At 35.0% G+C, this 14,466-nt stretch overlaps 1 protein-coding gene across 12 annotated transcripts in view; it reads left to right on the forward strand.

The window, feature by feature from the left end:
- The first annotated feature begins 2,529 nt into the window (after positions 1-2,529).
- The window catches only part of LOC129721868 (uncharacterized), a 30,777-nt gene continuing 18,840 nt past the window's right edge, over positions 2,530-14,466 (forward strand). The window contains exon 1 of one of the 12 annotated variants that reach the window (XM_055674947.1): positions 2,530-2,675. Coding sequence is in view for 1 of the 12 variants with exons in the window: in XM_055674950.1 (XP_055530925.1) it covers positions 4,303-4,311 (9 nt within the window). In the remaining 11 variants the exon portion in view is untranslated. The other 11 variants (XM_055674945.1, XM_055674948.1, XM_055674950.1 and 8 more) reach the window with 11 other exon arrangements.

Genomic DNA, 14,466 nt, shown 5'->3' on the forward strand with positions numbered 1-14,466 from the left:
AGTTTATTAATAAAAAGTTTCAAACAATCGTTTACAATTTAATTATCAATTGAAAAACAAAATTTATTCAAGTTCACTCCAGAAATTCATGAACAATCGTCGATCAATCGCCTCAGTTCCGCTGACAATTTTTAGTTAGGCCAAAATAATGTGTTATTTTTGACAAATAAATTAAGCAAATAACTTGATATTACACGGCAAGCAAATATTGCAATATTGTATGGAAAAATTTTCCGAGGAGCTCGGGAATCCCGGGATCCCGGAAATCAATATTCCTATTCCCGGGACAGTGAACAGTGAACTACGATGGAAATCGCGCGCTCGTTCAACAAAAATATAGGATTTTTACATGGTGTGCACATGTGGGCATGTTTTGCGGAAGACTGCTTCCAGGTGGTCACCATTTGATGTTTCTTAAACACTTTAAATTTGACTGTTACGTTTTTGGAAGGATTAAATACTATAGAATCTAGGAAAAATATTGACATTATTGGAACATGAATTTAAAGATTTAGATTAGTTGTGCGCTTGCATGAGACCTCTGCCCCCGACGATCATGCGGTCGAGCCGCTTTCTTTTGGCACGGAGTAAAGTATCGGCCTTCCGAGTTTAGCAAAGCGTGGTTTTGGCCATTCAAGAATTGCCGATTGGAATTCGACTATTTGTCCAAAGCACGGTTTTACATCTAAAGACAACAACATCTGTTATGGCAAGTAGTTAAAAGCCTATGATGCTGCAACCGCAAGCTAACTTGCATGCAATGTTTTGGCTATATATGTATCACCCTCATTGGCTTAAAAAGTTTTACCTGCCGTACAGTGGTATTAAATGGTAGATAGTTATAGATTACAGTTGTTTTGTTTTTTTTTTTTTTTTAATTATATCAGGCGGATACATCCAAAATAAAAAGCCATTTACTAAGCTTTAGTTAAATTTGTTTAAACAAGAAAAATTAGTTAGTAGGTCTGGCTATTTTGGAAGTATACGAGTTTGGTCGTACGTTGTATTACACAGTGCAACAAAAATTGACTTTTTTTGCCTTGGTATCTATATATAATTTTTTTGTGTATTTTTATGCAAAACTGAATTTCCCCGAGTTTGAACATATTTCAACTTAAGGGGCAACAATGGCGCCATTTTGAATTTTTGAGAAGCCGGTAATTTTTGTGGTTTTTTCGTAGCTATTTTGTTTTGAGGCCAAATATCAAAATTCTAAGAGTTTGTCCACATATTAGCATCTTTTTACCCATCTTTTGAAAAAACAGATCTTAAATCGGACAAAAACTGAGCTCAAAACGGTGATTCTACGAAACCGGGTTTGGCATAGTTTTAGTATATTTTTCACAGAGCAAAATAATATCGATTATTCTTGAGCATTAATGGTAATTCGCTAATATCCTAAAGTGGTAGTCAAATTATATCTTATTTTCAGTAAAAAAGTCTCAGAAATCGAATGGTAGGTGTCTGATCTACGTAAAATGTCAGCAGATAAACCTATTTTAGTATTGTAGGGGAATTGGGGCAAAATCGACATTTTGCTGACATTTCACGTTGATCAGACACCTACCATTCGATTTCTGAGACTTTTTTACTCAAAATAGGATATAATTTGACTACCACTTTAGAATATTAAAGTGATATTAATTAATACTCAGAAATAATCGATATTCTTTTGCTTTGTGAAATATACTAAAACTATGCCAAAACCGGTTTCGTAGATCACCATTTTGAGCTCAGTTTTTGTCCGATTTAAGATCTGTTTTTTTTCAAAAGATGGGTAAAAGGATGCTAATATGTGGAGAAGCTCTTAGAATTTTGATATTTGGCCTCAAAACAAAATGGCGTCAAAAAAAACAACAAAAATTAACGGTTTCTCAAAAATTCAAAATGGCACCATTGTTGCCCCTTAAATTGAAATATGTTCAAACTCAGGGAAATTTATTTTCGCATCAAACTTCATCAGAAAATCATACATAGGAGCCAAGGCAAAAAAATTGTTGCACTGTGTTATCAATATTTTTCCAGATATGGGCTATAATCATATTGCCATTACATATTTGTTTAAATTATGTACCTAGTACATTTGGTGACACTGAAAATTGATGTCCTAAGATCAATTTCTCTGAGACTTCTTGGTGTTAAGTAGAACAACAATATTTTTGATAATTAGCTATGCAATACACGACTTCGAATGCTGATGTTGCGTGAAAAGTTTATCAATTCGTATAGATGTAAAACAGTTTGGTCATCTGACTGGGAGTGAACCGTCCTTTTGTATATAATCAAAATATAACGTTTTTTTGCTGGTCTACCTGTATTTCCGTTCTGGTCAAATAAACTCTGTCACTCTGTTTATAAAGTGTTCAACGCTACTTGCACTCAGGCACCTATCTTGAATCGCTAGTAGGTATCTATGTTCGGGGAAGCCGACAGCAGGTTACTGCTAAATTCAATTGAAATTGAGCTGATCGCAAACGCATGCGAGTACAGTAATACTAAACGAAACATAACAGCACATGCATATAGTAGCGTCGCAAAATCCGTCAGTAAATCGTCATCGTCGCGATCGCCGGTTGCGGCTAGAATACGCCGTCGTTACCTGATACAAGCCGGCGTACATTGCGTGTCGCCAAGCGCAGGAAGTACAACAGGAAAGCAGCGTATGGAAATTAAGCGTGCGTTTCATTAGACGTTTTTTGTGTACTATTTAGCATTATTATTTGCGTGCACTTGTATCGGTGAGCAAGCGGCTATTTCGAAATTGAAACGAAATAAATATAAACTATGTAAAACAGTATTGCAAGTGCAACAAGCGTGGAGCAAAAGGGGAAGACCACATTTTTCTTGGTTGAGGAATCGGAAAAGTATTGTATTCGATTCTGTTACTTTCGTACATTACGATCTAGGAGCATATTATAACCAAAATCATAAAAGTCACACAGATACTAATTGGATAAGTGTTTTCATTCTTTTGGTGTAAAAATTAGTGCCCTATGAATTCTCAATTAGCACCCACAAATGCACATGGATATGAATCATACACGTGACCTACCTTTCTGTATAATAGGGATTTTATTCCGGTAGCGAATAACATTGCTTTTGTTATCATTCAAATGTGTGCCTCATTCGGTTAACACTTATCCGTTTAAACGATTCAAATACTAGACCGCTGTAGATATAACAAAGTATCACATAATACTATTCCACCTAGAAGGGTGTAAACAGTTTCTGATATAGTCATGTTGATACGTGGCTATAATTTTATTATAGCTAATCATTAACTTATATATTCTTAGTTTCTAGTCTAGGTGAATTAGTTCAACGTTTAAAACTGTTCCATAGTAATTATTCTAATGCATGTAATATAAACATTTTGTACACAACTTTAAAGTAAAAAGGCATTCGAATAATATTCAGTTCGACGTTTAAACAACGTACTCTACGCTTTTTAAAATGGTGCAAAGGGAGACATACAGAATTAGACAGAATAGTTTCGATATTTTACTATGATAGGTCTACTTTTCCTTGTGATTTCCTGCTCTAGATGGATAATAATACCTTTCTCCCAATAAAAAAGGTAAATATTTATTTCTACATCACTTAGTGAATGCTGATAGAAAAGAATGAATACGAATAATAAAATAATAACAAACGTGCAAAAAGTGAACAGCATGAGCAACTTTTAGCTTTCTGCTGCTTTCGTAGAGCCAGCAATAGTGTGGGCAAAGCAATTTGAAATTTATGCTCCGGTCGAAAGCAGGTGAATCCGCAGGGTTTCGGCGGCTACAGACTGACTCATTTCACTCCGGTGCGCTCGTGCTAGGAGGTTTGAGAGTTGCTACGGGTCAGTTTGGTTTGTTGTTTTGCCTCAATAGAGAGATTCCTTCTTTTCCGGAGCGGGTGTACCTACTTAGTTTGTGCGCGTTTATTGTGCGAGGGTCTCCGTTGGTTGGTTGGCTATTGCAGTTTGATTTTGGGGTCTGAACAGTGCACAAGTGTTGGATTTTTTTGCTTTTCGAGTTATACATCGCGTGTGAAGTATATGATAGTGTTTTACAAATCGTGTGCGTCAACCGTTGTCCATTCATTGTCTGCTCGCCTTTGCCGTTTATAATTTGCGCTGAACAAACAATTGATAAGGATTCCCCATGCACTGCCGTATACGTTGCACGCGAAAGGTTGTGTGAGACAGTCGGCATTTGTCTACCGTGGCTACCGTGCAGCGGTGGGTGTAATGTTTTTTTGAAGTCTGGAAATCAATTAGCTTTCCAAAACCGAAATTGGTTACGTAGTACGCGTTGAATGGACGAGGTGCGTTCTCGTAAAGTGATCGCATCATTAGCCTATTTAATAAGCTGTGAGGAGAAGAAAACCTGCAAGAAAAAGATTCACAAAGACGTTTATTAGCAACAAATATAGCTAACTACCTAATTGAGTGTCAGTGAAGTGCGAAGTGAATTTAACCAGCCATGTCTGGATGATTCACGCTGCTCAGACAGTTTGAGTTTGTTATTTATAAGAAAAATACTTTGGTTAATATTCAGTTGCTTCCGAAAGTGGAGTGGATGTTCAAAATGTTGTTTGCATTGGTTGCATTGCATTGGTTGTCTTATCATTACAAATATTGAGTGTCGCTTTATAAATAATGTTCACGTTTGAGAACGGCTTCGAGTATTTTTCATAACGCAACTACCTAATTACTTTTAGGCATAATGTTTTTCACACCAGTATTTTATTATTTTTGTGTATGTCGTTATGCAATTTTTGAAGAAAATGACCTGCGCTTACTCGAGAGAAGGATTCCTACTTCAGCTAATCGAGTTTCCACGTCTTCTAAAGCATTGTCATTGCATGTTAGCTCGTGACATTCGAAAATTCAAATTTTTGTTTAATAATTCCGCTCATATAGTTCATATGATATATGTAGTTATTAATAGTTCTATAGGGAACAATAACAGGTAGTTATTGAAAGTTTATAGAATTTTCAAAAACCACGTGTTTACACGTAACAATAATATTCAAGGAAATTCACCTGAACGTGAAAATGCAAAGTATGCTATGTTTTTTCCAACATAAACAATAATCAACATGGTATATACATGAACTTACATTTAAGTATTTTTGTTCCATGTTCCATGTTCTTACAAGTTTCTGCAATTTTCCGCAAGAAATGTTAACTGCTCTGTATGTAGAGCACATGAACATTTCAATTGGTGGTAATATAGCCGTGGGATTGAGCAATAGGTACTTAGTGGCTTCAGCAAAGTGTTTTGTTATATTATTTTGGAAAACTATGCTAAAGACGGTGGTAAACAAAATTGATTTTTCGAGAAAATATATTTTTTAACCCACTTGCAGTGGGATTTATCACAGAACAGGTAATGTAAACGGAAGTGTCCTTTTTTACTCTAAAATGTAGTCTCATTGCTCTAAAATGTAACGTTCGCGAGAAAATAACTTTTGCCCATTTTTTTCATTTCTGGACTAAAATGCGGAGTAGGTTGAATTACTTTTCTAAGTATAACTTTTCAATTTAATAAAAAATCTTTATTTCCTACATTCCCATTAGTAAAACAATAAGATATAGAGTGAAATTAATACTCTTAAACAGTGTTTAAACATTCACTTGTAAACTTTTGTACTGATCTTTATATGGTAAATACAATCTTTTTTTCCCAAAAACTGTCTTGTTTCACATGTAACTGCCCCAACAAGACGCATTCGGAGGCAGCGCTACCTCAAACTTCCCCTCATTGTGAAATCGCCGCCAACACCACTGTTTTCCTCCGTCTATGGTTATATTTGTTTATCGATCGATTACGATCGTTATTATTCTAAGGAAGCAGCAGCAAGCATATTCTGTTTGGTGAAAGTATTTTACATGTTACGATACATTAATATTTATCGTTCCGGATAGTGCGCCATCTGTTATAGTGGCGCTTCGTGTGCGAAACTTGAGTGAAAGGTATAATTAAAGAGTTCGTCCTGAAGTTAAAGAAAACTTAATTGTTTTATATTTTTTGGCATTTAAAAATTCTCTTGTTATCAAATTATTTTTTGATTATAGTGTGCTGATATATGTGTTGTTTTAGAAATTTAAAATTATTTTATTTTCATAGAAGTTGTAGACGTTCTATTGAACCAAATTAGAATTTTTCAACTCTGTGCAGAATTTTAGTTATTTTCAATATAAATAACATATTTCTTCAAATAATAACCGAAACAGCCACTTCATATTAATATTTTCCTGTTTGTCGAACCACGCGAATTTTTTTTTTTTGTAATCTTCATATTTGCCATCCATTGGTTGCTTGGACTAAAACTTAGTTATGCAACGATATCGCAAATAATGAGGTTCAATATTTAAACAATACTATTTAAGCAAACGATCAAAAATTGGCTATCCAAATTCAACTCTAAATTATAGTTACTGTGGAAATATTTATATTCCGTAAAGTGTTTGATACTTTTTCCGATGATTCTAGGGTGGATTTGGAAAAACATTTCGGAAATGTGGCGATTGTAGAACCAGCTGTTCTTTTAACACCTTTATTCTTTTTTTTTAATCCTCACGGTAGTCACGGTACACCAGATTCTTTTTATGCACGGTTTCTCAAAATAACACGGGTCGTTTCCGTGAAAAAAAAAATGAATCGAATATAACACGGTTTTATTTCTCACGGTTTCTCGAAAAAACTCATTTTCTGAATGGTTTCTCAAAATTACACTTTTAGGCCTTTTTTATACGGGACGCATCCTTCCTGCAAAGAGGGATCGGATGTAAAACGTAAAAAAAACACGATTTCTCGAAATAACACATATTTTTGCACGGTTTCTCAGAATAACTCGTGTTTTTCACTCGTGCAAAAAAAAAGAATCGGATGTACAGTAATTACTTTTTCGATGCGTCTGTAAATTCTAGATAACAGATTTTAAAAACTTAAAAACGGCAAACAAATCTGAAAATGTATTTAAAACGTTGTAGTTCTGAAAGATAGAGCGATATTTACCAAGCCATAAATTTCAGTGGGAGTGGGATATGTGAATTAGTACATTGGTTTATAAAATGTTCACGCAACAGTCAAACCACATCAATGTTTTGCGAAATTAGTGATATCGACCAGTTTAAAACAGTTTCAAGGCCAAATATCTCCATACATTGTCTGTACGATCGGTTTAATTGCTTAATGCAGACATCATAATGATGAACGGAATTATTCCAAAATCATTGGATGGCAATGCCAACTAATTGACATCGCATTCGGGCTAATTCATTTCCAGCAGTCGCAGTGCAAATATTTTTATTTAGATTCTGCCTATCAGTGTTGAGAAGTCACCATTTGTGATTGGACACACATACTCATTATTTACTAATATTTATCATAAATACTTAAGCTACTAACAAATCCTTCTCCTAAAAAAAAGGATTCTGCCTACTGACACGTATGGTTGTGTATTGTCTACATAACAAATAATGGTACTACGACAGAAGACGAAACGAGCAACTCAAAACAAGGGTGTTAGGGAACGCGAGTGAAACTTGGCTGGTAACAGCTGAGTCACGAACGACTCGAGCAGTTAACTCAGACGAGCTAATCGTATGAAATCCAGCCTACTCGCCATCTGGAATACAAAAATTGGTCAGGCGAGTAACTCGCCGCTCGTCTCGTCTTGTCTAGTAGGTTCCTATGTTTGCTTCAACAGCAGCGTTGCCAGTTCAAGTTAAAGAAATCAGGATAAATGTGATAGTCCCTTCGTGGGACGAAAGATCATTATTTCGGATAAAATTCTTGAAGAAATCAACATTTGAATTTGACAAAATTGCTAAATTTTGTGCAAAACTTGAAATGATGACCTTTTGGCGGGAAAGAGAAAATAAATTTATGAAAAATCTGGAATATTGGACAGCAAATCTATTTGGTGAAAAAGGTGGTCGTGAGGAAGGATTGTTTTCTATCGAAGGCTCTGCATCTCCAATACTGCGGCGAAAAGGAAGGGTTTGCGAAGGTGACGGAATCAAACAACGTTGCGCTCGATCATTACGAAGAGCAAACACAACGAGTCTATGCGATCGGACCGCGCTGAGACTATTCCCCACCAGAAGCATTGAAGAGCTTAAATATTTGTCTGATACCAATAACGATTTTTTTCAAGAAAGATTCTTTAAAAAGTATACATTGTGTAGTGATCAAATTTAGAGGTTATATACATTTTTAGTTTACAAAAATTCGAAAAAAAATTCTCGCATTATCTTAAAGTACAACTTCTTGGGGACAATCTCTCAAATTTTTCAGAGCGATCTGAGCAATAGGGAGAAAGTCACGCGATTAGAAGCACGCCTCGTCACGGCCGCATAAGCTAAACTTGAAACTTTGTACGTGTTTAACTCGTGTTTCTGAAAAAATGACTTCGCCGTGTTTACGATTGCGGTCAAACTACTGAACTAATTTTCTGCATTTTTTTTCAAATGCTCGTTATTGAATTTCGCGGTCGTTAAACGATCGATTTTTGATACACGAAATTTAACTTTGCCGAAAAAAATTCACCAGTGTGTAGGAGAGTGTTTTTCACTGCGCGAACATCTACTCTCACACTGGTGGGCAAAGCAACGCACTTGTCTGAAGAGAGCAGCGCATCGTGTGTATCTGAGTAGTTTGCAAAATAGCACCGCGGTAGAATCTGAAATATCATTCCAGAGAGATAATAAACTATAATGATTTTTCTATGCATTCACAGTAGAGTGATTCACCACACTTGTTTCACTCAGTTGTGGTTAGGGTTTGCAATATTCCCGGGAATCGATTTCCCGGGAAACGGGAATAAAAAATCGAATTTCCCGGGAATTCCCGGGCCCGGGAACTGACAAATTCTTTAGCAAAATGACATTTTCAATGAAGTTCATCAGTAAAAGGTAAGGCGTCGTACACAAATTACGAAGGGGGGGGGGGGCTTGAGTCTGCGTTACTTATTGTTACGTAGGGGGGAGGGGGGTAGTAGAGACAGTTACGTAACTGTGATGTTTGTTCGAAATTGAAAATTTCGGAGGGAGGTCAGGCTGTTCAGCGTTACGTAATTTTAGGGGGGGGGGGGTTATATCGAACGTTACCCATCGTTACATAGGGGGTGGGGAAGGTGGTCTGAAATCTAGATTTTTACCGTTACGTAATTTGTGTACGACGCCTAACAAAAATTGTTTAAAATTTCATTCTCAATCCGCATGAAAAACAAAAAAAAACAAATGAAATACAAAACATTTTTAAGTTAACATAAAAAATTCGTGATCGATTTTTGTAGCATAAATTTGCAGAAGAGGAGAATTAAGGGTATTGATGTCGTCAAACAATCGCTTCAGATCCGCTGACAATTTTCCGTTAAGCTCAAAAATTTTATTTCCTTCTGTAAAACTTTGCTCAAGTCTGCTGAATCACCGCTGTTTGAATGAATGGATACGTTGCGGCTGCGGCAATTTGACAGTTAGCCCATACATTTTCTGTCAAATTAACGTCAACGCAACGCAAACGTATCCATTGTGTTTGGGCTTTTAGGCAGGCATTGGTCGCGAAAAATATTTGCTATATTCGGTACGTACTTTTTGGGCAAAATGTTTTTTACACTACAGTAAATATTTACTGTTTACTTGAGCGGTAGCAAACCTATTCGCTATTTTTTTTTCATTTAAATATATTTGCTGTGCCATTGTGATTCATTTTAAATAAACTGCGTCTCAAATCTAGTTTTCATTGACAGAACAACATTTCAAACCCTTTTGGAGTTTATATCATTATTGATAAGAACGTAAGATTCCAAGGAAGATTTTTGGTAAATTAACTACGTTATTTCGCCGTTTGGTGGTTTTCTGTGACAAGACAAACTGGAAGGAATCGATAGAATACTAAATAATCAGTTCAATACGACTCAAAATGAGTAAGTCTTAAAGCATTTGAAGGCTAACTAATTAACCTGCAAAGATGATTTTTACGTTTAAATACTATACTGACTTTGAGTTTTATTAAATGATTTACTTCAGGTCGCACCAGTCTGACGTATTTAATTTTATTGCAATAATGCATAAAAAACTATAGTGAATCATATAAAATTTTTCGCTGAACTCGGGAATCCCGGGATCCCGGGATCCCGGGAATCAATATTTCTGTTCCCGGGATCTGGGAATCCCGGGAAAAGCTGTTTCCCGGGAAATCGTTCCCGGGATTGCTAACCCTAGTTGTGGTGAAAGTAGAAAGTGTAAAATTTTTCTGCGAGCGGTAGGAACATAGCACAAAGCAGAATAAACGCTGGTTAAGAAGTGAACGGTGAATATTCACTCTGCTCTGTCCACATATTAAGGAGAATAACAAGCCTGTTTATAACTACAAATAAGGTTTACTTTATACATTATGACCAAATTAGGTTACTAGTTAATAAATCTTTTTCAAATTCCATAACTTATTTATTACTTTGAACATTCTAGCAGATTGGTTTTTATCGATTGATGTTTATTCAAAGATTGCTTTGTGATGAATAGTATTTTAAATATTCGTAAAACAGCCAGAAATTCAGTGCTTTCGTTTCTGTTAATGAGACTATCGATATTTATTAAAATTAAGAGTTTGAGTAAATTAGGTTACTAGCTATAAAACCTTTTACAAATTTCATAGCCTATTTATTAAGCAAAGTAAAAATAGGCATAAACTGCTGAAAATAGGTTCCGTATCCCACCTGGAGAAGTTTAAACTGGGTCCCTCCGCCTATTTTGTTTTGAAATATTTTGTAGAATCTGTGGGGATCTGCGGGATCTCCGAGAATTAACCCATGGTTAAAAGTCCTTTGACATCAAATGATCTAGTTCAACTAAGGTTCGAACCAATGATCACTCGTCAAGGTGAACTCTGTTACCTTGCGACTACGCTGCTCTCAAGCTATAAATGTTTGCAACAGATAAACCTTACATACAGACGTTTAAAAAGCATCTAATGGTATATGTGATTTTTCTACACGCTATGTAGATAGATGCTAATTTTCGTAGAGAATATAGTTATTCTTGAAGAGGGTGGAAAATTTTCAAATATTCAAAGAGTCACATATAAACGAAATAAGAGTTATCAACACTGATAGCAGGTCTATCAAATAAGATTTTTTTCACGAGTAAATCATTGTTGTAATTTTTATAGGATCGCATATATTTTCACTGTTATCTTATCAAAGTCTACAAACCTCCAGTGTCGCTGAGTGCATCATTATAGACACATTATAGTTTTCATAAAACACCTGCAAAGTTCTGAGTTGTGTCGATTTCAAGGCAAATGCTGTTAGTCTTTTCTTTTCTCATAATTTTTCCCTAAATTGTCAAATGGTGAAAACACTTATTAACAGCTGAATGGTAATATAATTTCAATAAATAGGGCAGAGTTTCATCGAAGTTTGAAAACATGTACTCCAGTATTGCTACGTTACACCGATAAACAGTTTTTGCGAGCCTCATTGCAGTCCATTTTATTTATTCGCTTATCAAATTCGATAACAATCGCACGGAACATGAATCATCGATTACTTCTGTATTAGTACCAACCTGTAGAAAATGTGTCAATATTCTGCAGCACATCATTTGTTGAACTACCTACAAGTAAAGAAGTTTGCCATTACGATTGTGTCGTGTATAGTACAAAATTTTCGGATATTATCAGCCAATTAAATTCAAAACTTTGACCTGTTCTGGGTGACCACATTGTATTCACCAGCCTGAGTTTGAAACGCAGCAAAAAAAAGTGAAGCTACATTTTACGCGTGGACTTTCGATGATCATTTTGGCAGTGGCGCCGCGATAAGGTAAAAGTGAGGCTTATAAACTTCACTGAGCTCTCGAGGTTTAATTGAGAACTATCCGAATCCCGCGGTAAGGAGTTTACAGGCCAGCTACCGTCAAGTGAAGTGTAATGTGTTAGTTATAAAGCTTTTTTGATATGCAATGTTTTTCACGGTTGCCAATTGCTGGATACTTCTATTGGATTCATTAATCGTTTTGAATTTCACATTTGAAATATCAAATATTGTTTCAATTCAGCCAAAATACCAATTCATTTGCCATGTTGTCTTAATTCCGAGACAAAATTTTTCGTTTGAATAAAGATAGACGTGGGATGAAAACACTCCATGTTTTGGTATTGCACTTTCATCGCGGCGATGGCAGCGGCTCATCACTAAAACGGTCGGATGATAAACTGGTGACTACGAAGCAGCTCTTTCTCATACGTATAATAGTGAAGACGAGAGAAATTACGTTCACTTTGAGGGTTACCGTGGGGTGGGAAAATGGACACTAATTTTGATACGGACGGCCACGTTTTCTATTTATTATGGACTATGGACTTATTGTTCAGCGTGGTGTGTAAAATTCATTTCATTTGTACGTTTGAGACGCTAGCGTGAAAACCGGGAGCTGTTTTTCGATGCTTTAGCAGATCCGCGGTGTTTTTTTCAGCTGAGTTTGAATTTTTGTTTGTATATATAATAAATGATATATGTGAAGAAAAAAAAAGATATATCACATAATTAAAATATATATATTTTTTTAAATTTTTCATCACCTGAAGTCTAAGTTTCTCTGGCTATCATGAACATATACGCATGACTTAAAGTATAATATAAGAAAACCGCTGTGTCCGAAGAAAAATTATGCGATTTCTATTAATGAAATTAAATTGATGCTAAAATATAACAAAATTGTCCATTCAATTTAGAAATTAAATCGATATCGAATTACTTTTTTACTGATTTTATTTGATTATTAGCAGCACAGTACACAGCTGAGTTTCCTGAAGTAATTTTTAAGTATCTTTTCAATTAATTAACGTATATGCTTCTAATTAAATGATAACTATTGATTGTAAATTTTCGGGTTCACTACTGGAATCAGCTTGCCTCTTTAATTACAGTTCCTGCTTGCTGTTTACACTCTGTGTGTACCATGAATTTATTTAAATTCATATCGGCTTCGCGAAATTATTACCATGTGAATTTTCTCGGCGTTTTTCCCAGCGAACCGTTGCACGCACGAGTAAAATCAAGGTCCGGTTGTGTATAACTAGCACAGATCGGTTTGTTGCAAGTATGTTTAATTGCTCTAAGAATTGATGTGTACCTGATATTTAAATTCGAGTTAAACTGGCTATGAATTAATATCGGTGACATTTGAAAAGAACGGTTACATTATCTTGCTTAAAGTCAAATATTGGGTCCAATTGAACATAAAAATTAAAAAAAAAACTAAGGTTGTTTTATTCAATTCAGTTAATAGTGATGATTAGTATAATCATAAATCGCAATCGAGAACGACTGGGTGTAATCGGAGCATTATTAATAAACTAAAAGATAATATACACCGGATTTTTTCTCGCAACGAATAGTTGGACCTCTAAAAAAAAGGTTAATCAACAGATATATTGGTTGTTTGTCGGCAACACAGTTGTGTGAAACTTCATTCACGTTTTAGTTCAACTTTCATGATGGAGTTATAATTTAGTATGAAAAATTAATCTACATTGTGTGAGAACAGTAAACGGTAGGTGAACATAAGCGAAACAAACAAATGGAGGGAACTCTCAATTCAACAGTACAAAACCTTTCGTTTTCCCATAAAAAAAACGGCCAGGTAAGCGAACTAGTATCAAACTTCCAAAAAGCTAGCTTTATGTTTAGTTTACGTGGGTCAAGGTGTGAGAAAAATATGCGGATGTTAATGTCGTTTCATGTTATTTTTGGTTGCATAGAAAACTACCTGAGAACGAGTTGTGAGCAAGATGAAAATACGACGTCAAATAAAATACTTTAGTTTTGATTTAATGATTGATTCAATGATTGGTTGAAAGCTATGAAAGCTACCAAAAAATGAAAGGGTTGGGAAACAAAAAGACTTGTGTATAGTTCAACAATCTGGTTAAAATCTTCATCATTTGGTAATACAAATATAATAAGTTCACTGCCATTATTTTAAACTTTGTTGACTTCTTGAATGTAATTTTTATTGATTTTTTTTTGTTAAAGAAATAATACTTAACAAGCTTTTAAAGTTAGAAAAGAACGAATATATACAATGTCTATCAAAGGAAAATTCATATGAATATCGCAAAAAACGTGGAATTTAGTCAAATTTTACAAAAACACGTTTAACATTGAAATTTTTAAGAGATAGAAGTTTCGTATTTTCTACAAAGTTTAATAACTTTGTAAAAAACTGCACAGCTCTAGTGAGTAGGAAAAATCAACAACGATACTGATCACGACTGATTCTCTACCTGTCAATTACGTTTTTCTTCGAATTTTGGAGATTTGGGAAAAAATTGAAACAAAATTAATTTGCTAAATGTGCGGTTTTTAAAACAATGTAACCACTTGGCAGTGATGTCGTTTTAATTGTAATTTTATTTATTGGTCCTTCTCCACAAGCCGGATTACAGTAAAGTTCATCGTTCA

The sequence above is a fragment of the Wyeomyia smithii genome, chromosome 2 (genome assembly GCF_029784165.1).
Source record: "Wyeomyia smithii strain HCP4-BCI-WySm-NY-G18 chromosome 2, ASM2978416v1, whole genome shotgun sequence".
Taxonomy (NCBI): Eukaryota; Metazoa; Arthropoda; class Insecta; order Diptera; family Culicidae; genus Wyeomyia; species Wyeomyia smithii.